Here is a 21398-nt window from a genome sequence, read left to right as displayed (position 1 = left end):
ATGGCTGTGTATTAGGCTAAGCTAATAGGACGAATACAGCAGCAGTTTGTGTGTGTGTGTTTTAAAGAACATGGTAGTTCTTTAAAATAGTATATTTAAGAAATTCACGTTAACAACTACCAGACTTTTAGAAGACATCTGAAGGCAGCCCTGTTTAGGGAAGCTTTTAATGTTTGATGTATCACAGTATTTTAATATTCTTTTGGAAGCCGCCCAGAGTGGCTGGGGAAACCCAGCCAGATGGGCGGGGTATAAATAAATTATTATTATTATTATTTTATTTTATTTTATTTTATTTTATTTTATTTTATTTTATTTTATTTTATTTTATTTTATTTTATTATTTTAAGGGAAGACCGAGTGTGCTGCTAAATTTCACTGCTCTTTTGTTCAAGTTCCAATAAATATATTTTCTGCTTATTACCAACACACAAAAGTTTCTTGGATACAGGATGCTTGGCTAGTTGTGACAACCCAACTTGTGGAAGAGGCTGCACAGATCATACTTGAGGGCTTTCCCAGCATTTTTTGTAATCATTCTTTTTGAAGGAATTTATTGCAAAACTGACGAACAGCTCGGCTGTGCTAATTGGAAGAGATTTATTGCGCTGCTGCTAAATGATGTAGCATTGTTTGATGGCAAAAAGTGTATAAACTAGTACAGTGGGATGCAATGGCATTGAGTGTGGCTTTTAGTTACCCCTTTCTCCCATTTATGTGTATTATTGATTTTATTTCACTGTTCAGGCGGTAATGGATTTATAATTAGAATACAGTCACAGTAATCAATGATGAGATTATTGGGCATATAAATAGAACTTTTGAGACTAAGGTGAGGTCATTTCCTGCTGTAACCAAGGATCAATCATTGGGGGGTTGTTGAGAATTTTTAAGTAGCACTTGCAAGATTTAAGATTGAAATGGCTTCAGAGAAATAAATCCAGACCTACTGCTTACTTGTAAAAAAATTCCCAATGGAAAGGATTGCTTTATATTTCTAGAGCAGGAGGGGGGAACATCTTTCAGCCCAACTCTACAAATCTATGATTTTATGATTCTCTGATCATGGTAAATTAACACGATCCTAGATTTCTCCCCCCAACCCCGTCACTTACAAACTACGAATACAAAATCCCTAAATTCCTTTTTGAATTTAGAGCAGTGTAGAAAGCAGTTTGGGATACCCTGCAGTTTGGGAGGTCCTGAGAGTGCAGCTCAGAGACACATCTGAACGTGCTTGCAGATGTTGGGCTTGTTCCTTCTCTGGATCTTGGCCAACATATGTATCCGGTTACATCTGGTAAGATAACTTGAGCAAGTATTGAACAGCTTGGATTTTGAACTGTAATGAGGAGGTTGGTGATGTAATGAAAGCGAGCCGAAAGAAAGCAAATGGCTCTTCCTCACAACCTTGGAGGTGTTTGCATTGTCCTGCCACCCACCCCACCCCTCCTCCTTTATCAGTAAGTAGAGTTAAACGACAAAAGCGGCGACAAAACTGGCGGCTGTGTATTTTTGTCTGCCTCGGATAAGTGATTCATTTTGATCAAAGTGGGTTTGTGGAAGCATATTGAGCAACTGGCTGAAGGAGCACTGTCTCAGCTCAACAAAAGCCGAATGTGTATTTCTAATGTGTGTCAGTAAATAGAGGTCAGGCAAGGTTTCTCTCCCCCCCCTCTCCTAACCCCCCCTTAAAAAAAAAAGCAATTATAGCAGGTTACATTACTCCAGCATAAATGCTTGGGATAGAATTGGACCTGAAATGATGGTTAAATCACTTTGAATGCTTTATAGGGAGTGATTAATAAATGGAATAAATACATGTAAATAAATAAGCTTTGTTGTGGTTTATTAAACATGCATGCCACCCTTCATCCTAAGATCTCGGGGCAGTTCATTGCATAAAAACACAACCACAAAATACAGAATATCAACAACAACAACAACAACAACTCCCCCATGTTAATGCATGGCCTATCTCATATTGGCATCCCTATCCCTGGAAAAGACCGTGATGTTTGGGAAAGATGGAGGGCACAAGGAGAAGGGGATGACAGAGGATGAGATGGTTGGACAGTGTTCTTGAAGCTATCTACATGAGTTTGACCAAACTGCAGGAGGCAGTGAAAGACAGGAGTGCCAGGCGTGCTCTGGTCCATGGGGTCACAAAGAGTCGGACACTGAACAACTAAACAACAAAATCTCTGTCCCTTGCTGCCTGCCCACTGGGCAGGATGCTGCCTCATCCAAAAGTAACAGATACTCTAAAAGGAGAATTCTGAATTGGATGGTAGGCAGATGCACAGGGGAGCCAAAGCTCTTGCCTGCATCCTTGCCCGCCTCCTCATTTAGCAACTAATTGTCTCTGCTCTTCCCTGTCTCCCCAAAGGAGAGACAAGAAGAGAACAAGCGGATAGGAGAAAGGGAACCAGAGGCTCCTGCTCTCCTGTGTTGCCTGCCTGAGATCTTCTCCAGCTTTCTCCGAGGCATTTTCAGCAGAGTTCTAAAAGAGCCAGAAAGCTTAGCTTGGCTTTCACCTAGCCAGGTTGTGAGCAGCATGTGATGCGGGACATGTTTTGCTTAGAAAAGCCCCCTGATTCAGCCCCTCCAGGTAGAGCTGGGAGAGGCTTCTGTTTTGAAACCCTGGAGGAGAGCTGCTGCCAATGAGTGTTCCTTAATCTCGTGTCCCCAGATGCTGTAGGACTGGGACTCTTACCACCCCCAGCCATAGAATAAAAGAATTGTAGAGTTGGAAGGGACCACAAGAGTCATCTAGTCCAACCCCCTGCTATGCAATAATCCTTTCCCAACATGGGGCTCGAACCCATGACCCTGAGATTAACCGTCTCATGCTCTACCGACTGAGCTAGTCATAGAATTGTAGAGTTAGAAGGTACCCAGAGTGTCATCTAGATGGCTAGCTGCTAAGAGACTGCAATCTACTCACAGAATAAAAAACTGACAGTGATTTTTTTTTGGGGGGGGGGGGGGTTTCAGGTCAAAGTTGCTGAGCTTTTTTTAGTGAGGAAAGTTCCATTTTTTTAGGGGTTCAAGGGAAGGTTGCTGAGCTTTTTTAAGGGGAAAGGTCGCTCACTAAAAGATTGCCAAGGAAACAACCAGCCTCACTGCAAAAGCTCCGTCTTCCATTCTGGGGATTGTGCAACCATGGAGTGCGGGGCGAGGGGGCAGGGACCAATTCTGTTTTACCACCACTGAGGAAAGGGAACCAGCGATCGACCGCAACCTACCAAAACCTCCCAGTAGATCGTGATCGACTTGTTGGACATACCTAATCTAGACCATGGGTAGGCAAACTATGGCCCAGGGGCCGGATGTGGCCTAATCGCCTTCTCAATCCGGCCTGCGGACGGTTCAGAAATCAGCGTGTTTTTACATGAGCAGAATGTGTGCTTTTGTTTAAAATGCACCTCTGGGTTATTTGTGGGGCATAGGAATTCGTTCATTCCCCCCCCCCAAAAAAAAATAATAATAGTCCAGCCCCACAAGGTCTGAGGGATAGTGGACGGGCCCCCTGCTGAAAAAGTTTGCTGACCCCTGATCTAGTCCACCCCCCTGCAATGCAGGAATCTCAGCTAAAGCATCCATGACAGATGGCCATCCAACCTCTGCTGCTTGTTGTTGTTTAGTCGTGTCCGACTCTTCATGACCCCATGGACCAGAGCACGCCAGGCACTCCTGTCTTCCACTGCCTCCCACAGTTTGGTCAAACTCATGCTGGTAGCTTCGAGAACACTGTCCAACCATCTCGTCCTTTGTTGTCCTCTTCTCCTTGTGCCCTCCATCTTTCCCAACATCAGGGTCTTTTCCAGGGAGTCTTCTCTTCTCATGGGGTGGCCAAAGTATTGGAGCCTCAGCTTCAGGATCTGTCCTTCCAGTGAGCACTCATTTCCTTCATAATGGATAGGTTTGATCTTCTTGCAGTCCATGGGACTCTGCTTAGAAGCCTCCAAGGAAGGAAGTGCTTCCTGAAGTTTAGTCAGAATCTCCTTTCTTGTAACTTAATTGGCCGGCTTAGCTAGTGGTCAGGGATGATGGGAGTTGTAGTCCAACAGGGTTTTTCTGGAGCCCCAAGGTTGAAGAAAACTGCTGTGGATAATCCTGAGCTAAATGGGCCAACAGCCTGAATCTTCAAGAGGCACATATAGTAGTACTGCGAATGATATTTTTTAAAACACTTGCAGTGTAGAAATAATAATAAAAGTGCAGAACTCTGTTTGGAGGGATGGCTTCTGTGGGATTGCTCTGTGGGTTTTATTCACCCGGGGCGCATCGTATACATAAAAGTCTGAGAGGTGCATGTTTAGGCACAGACAGCAAAGACAGTTTTCTTGTTACTGGGCCACAGCTGCAGGTACTAAAACAACTACAGAAGTGAATTTTAGTCATAAAGTGCCTCTTACGCTATTTTATAATGAGCCCCGATGGAAACATTGTCAAGGAGCAGTAAAAAGTTTATGCTGGGAAATGTTTCCTCACAAAACGGCATAGGCTGTGCGCTTGGCATACTTTTTATGACGATCTTCTCGGTCTGTCAGGGAAGACTATTCCTTGGCCAAGTGCATATGCTTGTCTCACGCTAGCAGGGAAGGAGGTTTTACAGCCTCTGGAATTACCCATAGGGAGTCTGATTTACGTCACATTTGTTCCCATTAATGGTGGTAGGTCATAAGAGTTTTAAGGTGAAATATGTTGAGGTGATGCCATTTATTCCCGTTTCATGCGCAAGCCGTCGTTTATGTGAGGATGCAAACTTGTTCAATTAGCTGTGGCTGTGGGGTGCTATATTAGCTTAAGTAAACAAAAGCTCTTCAGATTTGTATGCCAGGGTGCTAGTCGGAACTGGATTAAAAAAAATCTGTGAAAACGTAAACTGTTGGGCTTCTTTTCACACTGCTTATTCTGGACTTGCAGAGTAGATTCAGTGCTCTGAGGACTCTTTTCAGACTCTTTGAAAGAATCCAGGGATACCTTGGAAACTGATCAAGGACAACCCAAGACATTTTGCTCACTGGGCAAAAGGCAAGATTCTCCCTCCCCTTTTGCCATGTCATGTACAGAAATCAGCTGGCCTGACAGTTGAATCTTAACTCGACACTGGAACAGGACACTGTCCACATCACTTTTTTCCATTTTACTGGGGTATTTTAAAAATAACAATTGTGCACCATCTAGACAACATTTGTTTACGGGCTGTATAAGATGCAGCCAACCAATGAAAATAAGGTAGCAGTGGCGCGTGGTCAGCACATGTAAAGGCTTCCAGTTGTTTAGATCAGCAAGCCCTTTCTCATTATTGCCTGGTAGAAGGTAGCAGGCAACCAGCTTGACCCAGCAATCCAGTGTACCACAGGCTAGCTTAGGGAGTGTAGGGCAGGCTGTGGGGCACACACATCTGCCCTCCAGTGGAAGGGTGCGGGCCAGAGGCTCATAAGGCACAGCTGGGCGTGAGGGGCCTGTGGCCCTTTCCCCACATTTGCTTACGTGAGATGGTCTCCTCACTCTGCCTAGTGGTAGGGCTAGCCATGTTTGGATTCCCAACGAGATGATCAGTCATGGCAGACTAGTTTCCTGAACGATAGCTTGCTCACATTATCATTTTTCTCCTGCAGTATTCAGCCTCAGGGGAGTGTTCTTCAACCTTAGGCCACTGGACTACAATTTCCACTGTTCCTGACCATTAGCTTTGCTGGTTGAGGCTGATGGGAGTTGGAGTCCAATGACATCTGAAGGGCATCAGGTTGGGGAAGGCTGCTTTAGAGCCCGGTCCTTTGTTGGGCTCCTTCTCTGGAAGAGTAGAGCAGCCAAGTTTCAGCAAGAAGTAGCCAGATGGGCTTGTGGAAAATGAGAAGGGGTTTCCTGACATTAATTCCTGCTAGATCGCTTTCTGCCAATCACAAAGGCACCTGTCATCAGCTTCTGAACAACTAACACCCAAGTGCATCGTTGTATATTGCTTTAAGCCTTACCATCATGAGTGATGCCTGAATATTACATTGATTGACATGTAGTAAGTGCCAAAGATACAAGGAAACCCCAACGGCAGTTTCATTCCACATCTTTTCTGCTGCTTCCTGCAGTTAGACGTGGGGTGGGACACGTCAATAATGGTTTCCCTTGTTCTGGGGCCAAGTTTGCTAGTTCCCACTTCCCCACTCCTGATCCCACCAAATGCAGGACCTCCTCAGAATGGCAGTGTGCATGGGACAAGGATTAATATTGTTTCTCTGCGCAATAATCTCCTGATTCTGTTCACCTACACCCCTGCCTAGAAAACAACATCTTCCCATATTGGTTAAATGTGATCACACATTTAATGTGAGGTGTAGTTAGATCTCATGGCACTCTAATCGTGAGTTAAGCCATGAATCAACCCTCTAAGGTGGGCCACTCCAATTATCTTCTCATGAGAGATGGGATGGCAGGCCTGGAAGAACTCGGTGTGTCTTGAGAAGATCAGGAGAACCTTACTGGATTACACTCATCGGGTCAAGCAGCCTGTTTTCCACATGGTGATCAACCATATGCCAATGTGAAGTCTGTACCCAGGACACGAGGACAAACTCCCCATTGTTGTTCCTCAGTGACTGGGATTCCGAAGCATACTGCCTCTGACGTCATCACTTGGTAGCTGTTGTTAGGCTCATCCACCATGAATTTGTCTTATACCCCTTTAATGTCACCAAAGTTGGTGGCCATCACTACATATTGTGCAATCCAATTCCATACTGTTTTCATTTCATTTCAAATTTATATCCCGCCCCTCCTTCCCAAGGAGCCCAGGGTGGCAAACGCACAAGCAATATGACATCTAAATGCAATGCAGACTGGGGAAAACCTCTATTTAAAAGAGTTGGGAGAAGAGAATGACTGCTCCATGCACGCAGGACAGATTTTGGCTTGTGTTTTGCCAACATTAGCCCTTCATGCCACATGGGCCGTGTGAAATTCTTTCTCTTGTCTGTCCTGAACAGAGAGGAAGGAAGGGCTTCTCTTTGCTCAAATTTAGATCCATTCCCTGCTTTTTGGTTGCTTTAGACCAGGGCTGTCCAACTTCCAACAGACTGTGATCTACCCATACTATAAAAAAACTGGCAGTGATCTACCCATTGAATTGACCATAGTTGTTGAGCTCATGGCTGATATGAGATTTTGAACAAGGTTTTCAGGATGCACACAGGCCTGCTTTTTATCATTCCTTTACTGCTACCCCGTAGTCATGTCCCAGGGAGACTTGACAGTCACCATGTGCCTGCATCCAGGGATCCGCAGTCTTATCACGCTGTTACAAAACCATTGGAGAGGATTCTTCAACTCTGGGGCAGGGGGTGCCGTATTTAATTTCGCCCTCGCTCTTGTCAGCACATGGCAAAACTTGTTTAACCTCTGACTCTAAGGGTGTTAATTGAGTAATTAAAGATTTAGTGGAGTAATATGGATCATCTGTAGATGTGTTATTTCGCTAATTAATTTATCTTGGCAAGCCCGAAACCATTTCCCCTCCTCTTTCAGCAATCAATGCACACACTCTTGCAAAAACCCCTTCCGTTGATACAAACCAGGCTTGTAGAACTAGGTTTTGTTCCTGGCGGTTGCTTGGGCATTGTTGTATGGGCCTGTGCATATTTTCGGCTGATGAAGGTATATCTGTTTACACTGAAGGTCAACAGGCCCCTTTGGAGGTTTGCAAAATGAAATACAGTGGTGCCTCGCAAGATGAAAAGAATCCGTTCTGTGATTCTCTTCGTCTAGCGGTTTTTTCGTCTTGCGAAGCAAGCCCATTGACGGATTAGTGGATTAGCGCTGTTAGCGGCTTTTAGCGGCTTATCGGCTTATCGGATCAGCTGATAAGCGGCTTAGCGGCTTAGAAAAGGGGGGGAGGGAAAAAAAACCCACAGGAACTCGCAAGACATTTTCGTCTTGCGAAGCAAGCCCATAGGAGATTTGTTTTGCGAAGCACCTCCAAAACGGAAAACTCTTTTGTCTAGCGAGTTTTCCGTCTTGCGAGGCATTCGTCTTGCGGGGCACCACTGTAAGTTGCTTCATGTTGTCTGACTTACAAGGTCCGTGACTACTGTCTGCTGCGACTGGCAGTGACTTTCCAAGGTGCTCTAAACAACTTTTCCTCTTGTCTATTTTTATTAATGCCAAGGACTGAAGCTCTGGCCTTCTCCATGCACAGCACATTCTTTGCAACTGAGCAAAATACCGTTCAGATTTGCTTTGCACACACTAATGCAGTAATGTGTGTAGGACTTTTATCAATGACTGGGCTACTTCCTTAGGCCAATATCCTATGAGACTAGAGAAAGATCATACAGTGGCGTAGCGTGGGTTGTCAGCACCCGGGGCAAGGCAAGTAATTTGCGCCCCCTAACCCGTGGATTCGCGCCCCCTAACCCTAACCCCCAGATGTTGCGCCCGGTGCAGCCCCCCCTGCACCCCCACGCTACGCCACTGGCGAGCGCCTCCTAAGCATGTGCAGAGCACCTCCCTCCGCCCCGCCACGCGGAGCTCAGCCTGCGCGTGGGCAGGCCCTTTGCGTCACGCGCGCTTGGCAATCCCCGGCACCTCTCCTCTCCTCTCTCTCTCCCTGGAGAAATGAAGCAGTGACCCGACAAGGAGTAGCAAAGGATGGGCGTGTTTCGCCCCTGATCTGGATGAGATCAAGGCGCCGGCAATGGGTAGGAGGCGGGGGAGAAGCAGGAGCAGGCCAGCCGGGGCTGTTCCAGACCCCCCCATCTCTCCCATCGCCGCTGGAGGGGTCATGGAGGCACTGAGCCCGGGAGGCGGGTAGCCAGCCAGGGCGCACCTACCCAACCTCGCCGCGCCCAGGCGCGCTGCTCTCTCCAGCTTCCTCCTGGCTGGGCCAGCGGCTCCACCTCTTCCTTTGCCTCTTTGAGCCGCTTAATTCCCAGCAAGCGATTAGCAGGCTCGGATCAGATCCTGCGGATCGGATCCACCTCTTCCTCCTCCCGGCTTTGCTTTTGCTGCTGCTGCTGCGTGGCTCTTTTCCCTCCACTGACAGCGCGCTGCGCCTTGGAGAGGTTCCCGCTTCCTCGAGGGGGGCCGGCCAAACGGAGACGACGACCCCCCACCGCAAACAAGCCTCGATTGCTTGTCCCTTCCCTCTGGACTCGCGCCCCCACAGATGTTGCGCCCGGTGCGGCCGGCACCCCTGGCACCCCCCACGCTACGCCACTGAGATCATACGAGAAGCATTTCTGCCCTACTATTGCATATGGCAAACAGGTTTCATAGGATATTTTTTGGCAATGTTTCAAAAATCTGGTGCACCTGTTTAGTCAGAAATGACAGTGGGACAAGAGACTATGTTGTGAATTGGCCTTTAGCTCAGAAGGTTCTGTGTGGATGCAAAGCCCGCTTTATGCTCATTACTTGCCTGAAGGGGGCATTATGTAATTACTGGTGAGTAGGGGATCCTCTGGCATCAGGCACATGGCTTGTCGTTCATGTATTAGTATGCTTGTATGTTGTGGCAAAACCTACATGTGAGCAACCACTTTTGTATAGGCTTACAGATGACGGTGTTAACATGTGAATATCTGGACAGATGGCCCACACTGTGCCTGAATTTAGAGCGCGTTTAATTTTCAACCTTCAAATTCCAAAAATGAGGGTGCTAAAAAGTTGTAACATGACTTGGGAATTCAAAACATATTTTGGTTAAACATAATTTAGTTTTGCTTGGTAAGTAAAATGTGTGTAAAAATGCACAGAAATCATTAAAAACGATTGCCAAAATTATATTATAATTTATATTATTATTATTCTTGTGGTTGTTGTTGTTGTTATTATTCTTGTTATTGTTATTATTAATTTAGCATTACCTGACATTTTCACAAGGTAAAATTAAAATTATTTGGTTTTCCGAAAGCAGTGTATGTGCTTCTTCATCAAAAGTAGACTTATCAAGCTAAATGTTGTCCAATCACAAAAAATAGTAGATTTGAATTCCTCACGCCCAAAAACATATTTTGAAGACCTTTCACTGAAGAAAGTACACTTCACCCCCTAAAATGACACTCCATAGTCCCCCTGCCAAGGCTGGAGCCAAGAGTATGGCCCCAATTCCCAGTAATTGTGTGGTGCCTCCTTCACTCAAGAAACACACAAAAAGGGCTTATGTCTCTGTGCAATAGATGCAGAGCAGTGGATTTAACTAACTATAGAAAAGATCTAGCACGTCACCATAGGAGATGGTTGTAAAACATGATCTATAGCATTGTGGATTTTAAAGTTTGGAGGCATCCTGGGGAGTATTTAATTGCATTTGTGCTTCATTACAACGCTGTCTCTTTTTGCCTAAATTTATTTTAACTAATTAGTTTGAAATGTCAGAGTAGTATTTCAGACGGCAGAAACAGCATCCATTACCATTCACGGAGTCGTTAACCCTAGCTACAAATATGTATTGTGGCATCGCCTCTAATTAAGCATTTTCTAAACGAATTCCTGGACTCTACTTTTAGCAGTCCTTCCTAAAAATAGTTTAAAAATGAATTGCATTGATCTCTACATTCGCATGAATAGTGTCTTGCACTGGGGGAATCAAGACAAAGGATGAGGTTATGAATGACTAGTAGTCAGGAAGGCTATATGCTGCCTGCAGAATTAGAGGCAAGGCAGCTCTGAATATCAGTCAGTGGATAACAATACAGTGGTCCCTCAGGTTACAGATGCTTCAGGTTACAGACTCTGCTAACCTCGGGTTAAGAACTTTGCTTCAGGATGAGAACAGAAATCGGCAGCAGGAGGCCCCATTAGCTAAAGTGGTGCTTCAGGTTAAGAACAGTTTCAGGTTAAGAACGGACCTCCAGAACGAATTAAGTTCTTAACCCGAGGTACCACTGTATCAGGAGAGGGCTGTTCCCTCACATCCCATTGTCCACTTTGTGGGTTTCATAGGCACTTCTGGTTGGCTGTGGTGGGAAACTGGCTAATGAACTAAATAGGCTCCAGAGTGTTTTAGCCTGTCCTGAAGCTATGCAGACCCTGTTGTTGTTGTTGTTGTTGTTGTTAATAATAATAATAATAATAATAATAATAATAATACTAAATTTTTTTTACATATGCCCCGCCCTTCCTGGTTCAAAAAACTGGGCTCAGGGCGGCTAACAACAAATTTAAAACATTTAATTGATGCAACAAAAAAGAGCATAAAATACAGTATAAAACATGAATAACAACAAATTCAGAATTCAAAAATCATTTTAGGGGGCTAGCTGGCTAAATTAGTCCTATTTGGGCCAGCAAAGAGACCAGGTGAGAATTAGTTGTGGGATCTCAGAGCGGGTAATCTTCATAAAAAGGGGAGGGGGAGGGAAGGGAAATAAAAGATCAGACTAAGTTCAAATTAAAGGCCAGGTGGAATAGCTCTGTGTTACAGGCCCTGCAGAAGGAAGTTAAATCCTGCAGGGTCCTGGTCTCATGGGACAGAGCATTCCACCAGGTCGGAGCCATCACTGAGAAGGCCCTGGCCCTGGTGGAGGATAATTTGACTTCCTTAGGGCCCGGGACCTCTAAACTATGATTATTCATGGACCTTAAGGTCCTCTGCGGGGCATACCAGGAGAGGCGGTCCCATAAATACGAGGTCCCATAAATACATGTCCTGTGAAGACATGCAACGATGGCGCCAGGCGAGGCCTGTTCTCCTGTTGCCACCTTCTGAACCTCTCTGGGATGGAGGGACATAGAGAAGGACCTCGGATGACAAGCACAGGGTCCAGGTCTGATCATATGGGGAGAGGCAGGGGGTTGGAGTAGATTTGGTCCCTTCCAGCTCTATAGTTCTAAGTGGATAGACTTCATTGCGGCTGGAGAGACTGTAGCTTTGAGGTTAGAAAGCCGGGCGGGAGCCGCAAGCATCATCTCTGTAGAACACCTCTGGTTTAAATAGGGAAGGGTTGTCTTAATGACCTCCTTGTGTTAATCACCATGCCCTAAATATGAATAACTGGGTATTTATATGACTGGGTGTGGGTTCTAAATCAGGTTGCCAGAACAGGCAAAGATCCATTTGCACACATGGCTTTGCAGGAGGTTAAAAAAATAAAATAAAAGTAGCTATCTCCTCTGAGAATGAAAACGCTTGTGAAAATGTGAGTTATATGAAACGTGGTGTGTATCTGTGAAGGCTTTTATATGTTTGTTTGTAGGTGTCTCTCTCTCCCCCCCCCCCCAAAAAAAAAGAAATCAATGTTTTTACTCGGTTCTTTTGGCTGCTCATGTGGAAAGATGCTACAAATGCCCCTGCTTGGTTTGTTCCTCTTAAAACAGATAGTGCTTGTAGATGATGCGCGGCTGAGAAATAATTCCTGACAGTTATAACTGAAGCAGATAAACCGTTCTGCCAGCCACCGAATAATGCCGTAAAACAAAAAGGGTTCTGCTTATCGTTTTCCATGTTTTCATGCTTGTCAGACAGTTTAACAGTGCATTACCTATAACAAAGGGTCTCCGTTTTATTCCTCTTGTCTGCCTCTGGTCATGGTTTTAACCTTGTCCAGCGATGGACCTTTGCCGACATGGCTTCCTTTTTATTGCTTATTATTGTGGCTGTGTACAGAATATAGGAAAGACAAAACGGCTTGTCAGGCGGACGTGGTGGTTTGGGAAGCGTCTTACAGGACTATCAGGCTTAGATCAGGGCTAGGTGTGATGGGAGTTCAACAATATTTGGAGGCCCACAGGTTCCCCGTCACTGGTTTAGATGATCCATTCAAGTCACCTGATCCAAATCTTTGTGCTGGTAGGACTCCCAAGATCTGCTGATGTGGCCTTCCAGATAGTAGCTTAAACCCCCTTCCGTTCAAGTCTTCCATTCCTTTTTACTCCAGTCCTTCTCCCTCCCTTATCTCTTAACTGCTGCTGCATTGTTTTTGCTGTATTTGCAGCACCGAAGTGACCTCCCTGGGGCACAAGGCTGGGCCAAAGCTGTCAACTTTCTGATTTGAAAAAAAGGGATCAGCAGCCTCGAAAATAAGGGATCAGCAGCCTCACCTGTCCCAGGGACAGTCTACGGGATATCTAACAATCCAGGATAGCAGCGGGAAGCAGTGGGAAATGGCGCTGGATTAAGGGAATTTCCTGCAAAAAAAGGGAAGGTTGACAGCTATGGGCTGGGCAGTGTGCATGGAGGTCCTCAGCTGCCCAGGCGACAAGATCCTCCTTTCGGTCTCGCCAATGTGGTCCAAAGGAAAGCAGAGCACTACATTTGGCTCTGTGGGTTAAACCACAGAGCCTAGGACTTGCTGATCAGAAGGTTGGCGGTTCGAATCTCCGCAACGGGGTGAGATCCTGCTGCTCGGTCCCTGCTCCTGCCAACCTAGCAGTTTGAAAGCACGTCAAAGTGCAAGTAGATAAATAGGTACCACTCCGGCGGGAAGGTAAACGGCATTTCCGTGTGCTGCTCTGGCTGGCCACATGACCCGGAAGCTCCCTCGGCCAATAAAGCGAAATGAGCGCCTCAACCCCAGGGTCGGCCACGACTGGACCTAATGGTCAGGGGTCCCTTTACCTTTTACATTTGGCACCAGCTTGGCTGCAGGAGTTGCCGGAAAGAGGCATACAAGATGGCGTCCAACCTCCTTATGGACTGCTCTCTGGACTTGTGTAGGGTTTATTCCTTAGCCTTTTCTTCTCCCAAAGATGTCGCACAATGCAGTGGAGGTCTAGGACCAGAGTTTCCCTTCTCCTAGATGGGAGACCTTTTCAGGTTGCCAAGCCCCATCTGCTCCTTCTTTCCCTCTACAGCAGAAACTGCCTTCTTGACTGTTGGACCCACTATTGGCCTTGTCTTCTCAGTCCACCAGAGCCTAATTGTGCAGTTACAGTTGGAAATAGTATTTAATTTAGTTTAGTTTATTTGGGGAATTTCTATCCATTGTAACCGCCCCCAGAGCTGGTTAAGGTAAAGGTAAAGGGACCCCTGACCATTAGGTCGAGTCGTGACCGACTCTGGGGTTGCGGCGCTCATCTCGCTTTATTGGCTGAGGGAGCCGGTGTACAGGTAGGTGATGTGGCTAGCATGACTAAGCCACTTCTGGCGAACCAGAGCAGTGCACGGAAATGCTGTTTACCTTCCTGCCAGAGCGGTGCCTATTTATCTACTTGCACTTTGACGTGCTTTCAAACTGCTAGGTTGGCAGCAGCAGGCACCAAGCGATGGGAGCTCACCCCGTCGCGGGGATTCGAACCGCTGACCTTCTGATCAGCAAGCCCTAGGCTCTGTGGTTTAACCCACAGCGCCACCCGCGTCCCTTTCCAGAGCTGGTTACAAACATACAAAACCAATATGTAAACTATGCCGTAATAATACACTAAAAGAAAAGATAGACACTGGAAATCAAATCTGGGTAAGGTTCATGACAAAACCGACAAATACCGTGAACTGCCCCATAAAAATTATTTCAGTCACAGAAAGCTTGGTAAAATAAATGGGTTTTTAGTTGGCGTCGAAAAAGCCAACAATCTGCAGCAGGCGGTCTTTGTGAAACACAGCCTTGGAGTCATTTTTGATTCTTCCCTATCAATTTGATCAAGGTGTCTTCTTCTCTCTTATTTCAAGCCCCTTGTCAAAACCCAGATCTTTAGTGTTTTCTGAACAGTCACCATCACTTCTATTGCTGTTTGATGCTGTCATCCTCCCTCATCATCCTTTGTCATCCTCTCTCATCATTTCATTTCCCTGACATCCTATCCTCATCCCAGTTCTGTAGTCTCCTGGGCCGGAATTGCCTAATATCTGTGTTCCACACAGCATAGCTACTAAATAAATATGGTAGTTATTTAGGTTGTAGTAAGAGATCTGAAGTCTCCCAGACAGGTAGTCATCCTGTCTTTTGTGGCTCATTCACACGGGTGTTCAACATGGATTTGAAGCTGCTTCTCTCTCTTTCTTTCTTTCTTTCTTTCTTTCTTTCTTTCTTTCTTTCTTTCTTTCTTTCTTTCTTTCCTCTCTCTCTCTCTCTCTCTCTCTCTCTCTCTCTCTCTCTCTCTCTCTCTATCTCAGCATCCACATGACATCCTCTTTATCCAAGTTGCAGCCCATACTAAATTCAGATTTTCCTGTCTGCAGATAATCCAAAAAGGGAAAGACATTCAGCATGAAATGGCGTGTTACCCAATTGTGAACGTACTTAAGCACATTGTGTGCATGGGTGTTTATTATTATTATTTTAAAAAACACCTGTGTGGTGATGTTTTGATGGGTACCATCTATCATCATGGTTTCCACCAGCCCAAAGGGAAGGATGTGGCCTGTCCTTTTTCTACTGGTTGTTTCTGAAGAAACGTTCATTGTGGTTGTAGCTGTATTTTTAAAACCGCTCATTTGAAGTGCTGTCGCACAGAACAGCTGTGTAAAAAATAATATGTGCACTTGCAGTTATGGGAGGTAGGAAAGGAAAAGGAGGAGGAAGGAAGTGACAGTCTTTCATGGGAGCAACTCCAAATCTATGCTAGTCTTGAAGCAAGATGCTTTTTAATGGACTGCTCTTTTGTGCAAGTCAGGTATATTGAAATATAATGATGATGATGATGGGTATATGAATGAAGTTAAATAAATACCCAATTGTATGCCCACAGTAGATCTGAGGTGGGTGGAAGTACTATTAGTCTTAAGTTAATATATTTATAACTCCCTGTTTTTAATTTTGCTTTTCCCTTAGGAGGCTACAGCAGCAGAGTGCGGAAGGGAAGGCTCCAATATTCAAGTCACCTCAGGGCAAAACAACTGTGACCAAACTGGCACCACTGGGCCATTGGCTTCCCAAAGTCTGGTCGCCCCGGCCGGCGTCTCTGCAGGGACTTCAGCTGCAGCGTCATTCTTCATAAGGTAGTTTTCACCATTACGATTTACATAGTTGCTCTTGTGTATGAAATGACCACAAACCAAGTGCTTACTGGGCGGTTGGTGTTGTTGTTGCAGATGGCAGCTCAGGCAGGAGAATGCTTGGGTAATGAATGGGATCGCTATGCAATGGAAGCATGAGCTTGCAACTTCTTCTGGGGAAAAAGATTGTGGGGTTGGGAGCAGGGTGGAGTTGTAACGGAAAAGCAATGGGTGCCCGAAAGGCTAGGCACCTTCCTTCCACCTCTTTCTTCTCTATTGGAAATCTTGCTTACCTGTGCCAGGAAAAGTGGGAGCTGTGCTTTGGAAGCCTGTACAAAGGTGCTTTCTTTTCTCATTCACAGAGGTGTGCGTGGACAAACAGTAATTCTCTTTACACTAGGTGGTCTTGGGAACTGTAGCCCCATGAGTAAGGCTAGATATTTTCATAGCAGAGACTTAGTAGTGCCTTCACCAAACCATGAGCCCCAGTATGGCATCTGAGAACCATAGACGCCGACTCCATGGGGCTTGAGGGGGCCCGAGCCCGCTCAAAAATTCGTTTGGGGGGGCTCCGCCCCCCCCAATAATCTCCGGCGCCCCTCCAGCAGAGCGCCATCGCTGCCCCTCCCCCAGCCCAAAATGCACAGGGTCGGGCTGCATGCCTCCTGCCCTCCCTCCCGAGCAAAAGCTCCACCCAATTTCCGCTCCGGAGCTGATTAATAGGCGCAGCACGCTCTCCCCTATTCGCTCACGAGGAGGTGGCGCCACTTTATTTGCATATTCATGAGCTTATTTATTATTCATGAGCTTTCCCGGGCCCCCCCAATATTTTTTATAAGTCCGCGTCCCTGCTGAGAACAACGGCAGCTAAAAAGAACAACAGAAAGCCCGTCTTTCTGAAACCCTGGAGAGCATAGACAAGGGAAGGCCCTCCAGATGTCATTGGACTAAAATCTCCCATCAGCTCCAGCTAGCATGACCAATAGCCAGGGGAGATGGAAGTTGCAGTCCAGGGTTTATATCCCTGGTGTATGTTGTTGGCATTCATCTGTCTCGAGAGACATTCAAGGGCGCCTCTGGGGGTGAAGTTCAACTGCTGTGTTAGCAGCACCAAAGGGACCTCCACTGGGCGCACGCCTGAGCAGTGTGCATGGAAGACCTGGATTGCCTAGATGACAATATTTCCCTTCTTGGCCTTGCTGATGTGCACCAAGGAAAGCAGAGCAATACATTTGGCACCAGCTTGGCTGCGGAAGGAGACGTACAGTGGTGCCTCGCAAGACGAAAAGAATCCGTTCTGTGGTTCTCTTCGTCTAGCGGTTTTTTCGTCTTGCGAAGCAAGCCCATTGACGGATCAGCGCTATTAGCGCTATTAGCGGCTTATCTGCTGATCGGATCAGCTGATAAGCGGCTTAGCGGATTAGAAAAAGGGGGGGGGGAGGAAAAAAAACCAGCAGGAACTCGCAAGACATTGTCATCTTGCGAAGCAAGCCCATAGGAGATTCGTTTTGCGAAGCACCTCCAAAAAGGAAAACCCTTTCGTCTAGCGGGTTTTCCGTCTTGCAAGGCATTCGCCTTGCGGGGCACCACTGTACAAGGTGCCATCCAACTGACTTAGAGACTCCACTCCAAATTTGTGTAAGGCAGGGTTTCCCAAACTTGGGTCTCTAGCTGTTTTTGGACTACAGTTCCCATCATCCGTGGCCATTGGCCCTGCCAGCTAGGGATGATGGGAGTTGTAGTCCGGCCACAGCAGAAGACTCAAGTTTGGGAAACCCTGGTGCAAGGTGTACTCTTTAGCCTTTTCTTCTTCTGAAGATATCCTGCAAGGTAGCAGAGGTTTCAGATCAGAGCTTTCCTTCTCTGGTGGTATGGTCAGTGCTGAGCTACAAGGACCGAGTGATCTGCTTTGGTGTGAAGCCGCTTTCTGTGCTGCCAGCCACTTCTCTCTGTAGCTCCTGGGATACCTGATATTGCCGGGTTCCAACATTACTCCCATGGACTTCTCTTTTTTGTTCTTTCTCACACTGATTCTATCTTTTGTAGATAGTGCCCACAAGCTGTTACATAACTTGGGCAGATTTTGCTTTGTTATGCTCAGTGAAATGTACGCAGGCTGCATTTGCATATTGACTCAAGAGTCCTTGTTTAAAAGTGGTTGCTCAACTTCATCAGGCTTAATTATGCAACACTCTTACATTTAACTTTGATATTTTTACTCATTAGCCTCAAGAGGAAGCGTGTAGTCTTCTCCTGGTCGCACACGTGTTGTAATACAATCTGGCACCTAAACAAAATTTGAAACGGAGTTAACTCCCAAATTCCACTCTCTCTCGAAAGAAAGGACTGTCTAGTGTCGGACTGCAAGGCAAATGCCATCCCAAACTACCATTCCTTAATCAGGAAGATGCTTCTGGCTGAGAAGGGCTCACAGAGCTTGGCAGAAGCAGTATTTTCCCATCAGAGAACTGGCACAAGAAGAAAGGGTTTCTTTTCTCAAAATCTTAAGATGTTAGATAGAGGCCCAGATGCAATAAGAGAGGGTCCTGGTTTTCACAGGTGCAAGGGCACAAATTCTGCACCATGAATGGTGCTTGCTGGGAAATTGCAGAGGTTTTAAAGGATATTGGAGTGGGGTGAACGTTCAAAAATGCACAGCTTGGGATCAAAGAGCAGGTTATGGGAGCAAAGAATGCTCGCTGAGAGGCAGTGTGACCTCACGGCTAGACTATGGGACGAGGACTGAGGAGAGATCTGGGTTCGAATGTGCACTCGCCAAATAAGCTTCAAGTGCAGATACAATCAGGGGCGGTTAGGACAGTATACAGTATACCTGAGCTCCATGGAGGAAATGTTGGATAATAATAAAGAGAACAAGGTTGGGTCCAAGTTGGGCAGAATGACGAACAAGACCTTGTTCTTTTCCCCTCTTCCTTTTTAAATGCTGGTGTCTCTGTTGTGGCTCTGTAAGGCTCCTAGGTCTTACTTTAACACTCCCCGCTGCTTTAAGCCATTTATCACAACCTAACTCTGATACCCAGTGTGAGAAAATAGCTCAAAGCAGCAGAGCTCAAAGCAAGACGACTTGGGAGAGGTGGTTGTTTGCTCCCTTTCCTTGCACGTTTAGTATAAAAGTTACACTCCACCACCACTATCAATGTTTAATGGTTCTTTAATAGATAATTATTTTTCTATGTTTTCAGCTGTTCTTATTTTTATCTGTAAAGGAGTCCCTGTCAGGGAAGAAAGGTGGGGTATAAATAAATAAATAAATAAATAAATATATACCAATAATAGTAATTATAACAATGCATACAAATTAATTTTAATTGTGGATGAGACTTCTATAGGTACCATTGTTGAGCATTAAAAATAAAATGATCTCAGAGCAAGAGAGGTGAGAGCTTTCACTGCTCAGCTAATGTGGCTTCTATCATATTTGGGAACAAGTGGATATATAGATAAAGACAACGCATAAAAAAGGCGTTAAGAATCTCTAGGGATAGATTTTATGCTTCTAGAAAGTGCATTTAAGCTGTATACAACCATATGAAGTTTATTTTGAAGGTACTAATTTTTATTATTTGTAATTAAATATAATTGTTTGTTACCTTTTTGTATGTTATTTACAAAACTCCAGACCTTTATCTACCTGGCCTCCTGCTGTGACTTGGGTCACTAGAATATGGCAGAATGCTGAGAAAGTAAAGTGGGATGTTGAAAACCAGCTTAATAAATATATTATCTTCTTGCCTTACTCAAATGCCTATTTCTGTAGGTAGATGGAATATATGCCTTTCCTCCTCTTTCTCCCCAGTTACAAATGTTCTTTTACAATTTGAGAGATTAAAAAACAAGAACCCCAAATCTCTTTCCGGATAGGACAAATCTCTTTGAAACCACCTGCCACGTTGCAGATTTCATGCCCTTACTGCTCAAATGCCCAGAATTGCATTTGGATGTTTTATCTTCAAAAGGAAGCATTTAGTAGACTTATTTCTAGAACCAGAATGCTTGGTCATATTTGCATGCCTCTGAGTTTGCGGATTAAAGAATCTAATTATTCACTAATGAGCATTAATGGTACATATAAACTGAGGGTCACTCTCCTATTACAGGCACCTGATGGTTTGCTGATAAGCATTTGGCCATTAGATTGACCATAAAATACAGTCAATAATTGAGGTGACTGGGAGAGCAGGCACCTTATCAAGTGTAGGCCTAGCAAGACAGCTTGTCATGTCTCAGGGTACTGGCTGAGCAGTGACTGAGCATATGATTAGGCCATTGGAACATTGTGCCCCTAATGAAATGGGAAGAAAAGCATTGCAATATTAGCACAACTGCTAAATGACTAATGTGTTTTTCTTCCAAGGCTCAGGCGTTTCAATTAGTTCTGATAAATGGTTCGCTTTGCTGTTTATTGTGAACTGGGGAGCTGGGGGCAGGTTCAGGAGGGGGCATTGACTACCTTCGAGGCATAAGAAGCTGCCTTATCACTGGTCCATTTAGCTCAATATTGTCTTACTGTTTTAACCCACTGTGGGATCTTTGGCTGAAGGCTGGGTAAGGAAACAAATAAATCACAGAATCATAGAATTGTAGAGTTGGAGGGGACCCTGAGGGTCATCTAGTCCAATCCCCTGCTATCCAGGTATCTCAGCTAAAGCATCCATGATAGATGGCCACCCAGCCTCTTCTTAAAAACCCCCAAGGAAGGAGAATTCGCTACCTCCTGAGGGAACCTGTTCCGATGTCAAACAGCTCTTCCTTTCAGAAAAGGTCTTCCTGATGTTTAGTCAGAATCTCCTTTCTTGCAACTTGAATCCATTGGTTGGAGTCCCACCCTCCAGAGCAGGGGAAAACAAGCTTGCTCCATCTTCCGAATGACAGCTCTTTCGATATTTGAAGATAATAATAATAAATAATAAAATTTTATTTATATCCCGCCCTCCCCAGCCGAAGCCGGGCTCAGAGCTGCTAACAACAGTAAAAATAACACTGTTTACATGAAATAACAATCAATTAATTGAAATATATTCTAAAATCCATTCATTCGAAAATCAATTCAGAGTCAAATTAATGGCAACCATTGGGCTAGAGTTCTGTGAGGATTACAGAAGGAGGGGGTCAGACTGTGCCTTGGCCAAAGGCTTGGTGGAACAGCCTTGTCTTGCAGGCTCTGCGGAAAGATGTCAAGTCCCGTAGGGCCTAATCTCTTGCGACAGAGCGTTCCACCAGATTGGGGCCATGGCCGAAAAAGCCCTGGCTCTGGTTGAGGCCAGCCTAACCTCCCTGTGGCCCGGGATCTCCAAGATGTTTTTATTTGAAGACCGTAAGGACATCCGTGGGACATACCAGGAGAGGTGGTCCTGTAGGTACAAGGGTCCTAGGCCGCATAGAGCATGAAAGGTTAAAACCAGCACCTTAAACCTGATCCTGTGCTCCACCGGGTGCCAGTGCAGCTGGTGCAGCACTGGGGGAATGTGATCCTGTGGCAAGGACCCCGTAAGGAGTCTCG

General features: G+C 45.6%; 1 protein-coding gene across 2 annotated transcripts in view; it reads left to right on the top strand.

Moving 5' to 3' along the window:
• Nucleotides 1-21398, top strand: part of KIF26A (kinesin family member 26A) — a 159202-nt gene that overhangs the window by 77647 nt on the left and 60157 nt on the right. For both annotated transcript variants that reach the window (XM_083516687.1, XM_083516688.1), the window contains exon 4: nucleotides 15714-15880. In XM_083516687.1, coding sequence (XP_083372813.1) covers nucleotides 15714-15880 — 167 coding nt within the window. The remainder of the gene's footprint in view (nucleotides 1-15713; nucleotides 15881-21398) is intronic.

This window comes from Podarcis liolepis (genome assembly GCF_965112155.1).
Source record: "Podarcis liolepis genome assembly, chromosome: 1".
In the NCBI taxonomy this organism is placed as follows: domain Eukaryota; kingdom Metazoa; phylum Chordata; class Lepidosauria; order Squamata; family Lacertidae; genus Podarcis; species Podarcis liolepis.
Note: the sequence above shows the minus strand (reverse complement) of the source record. Positions and strands in the feature narration are given on the sequence as shown.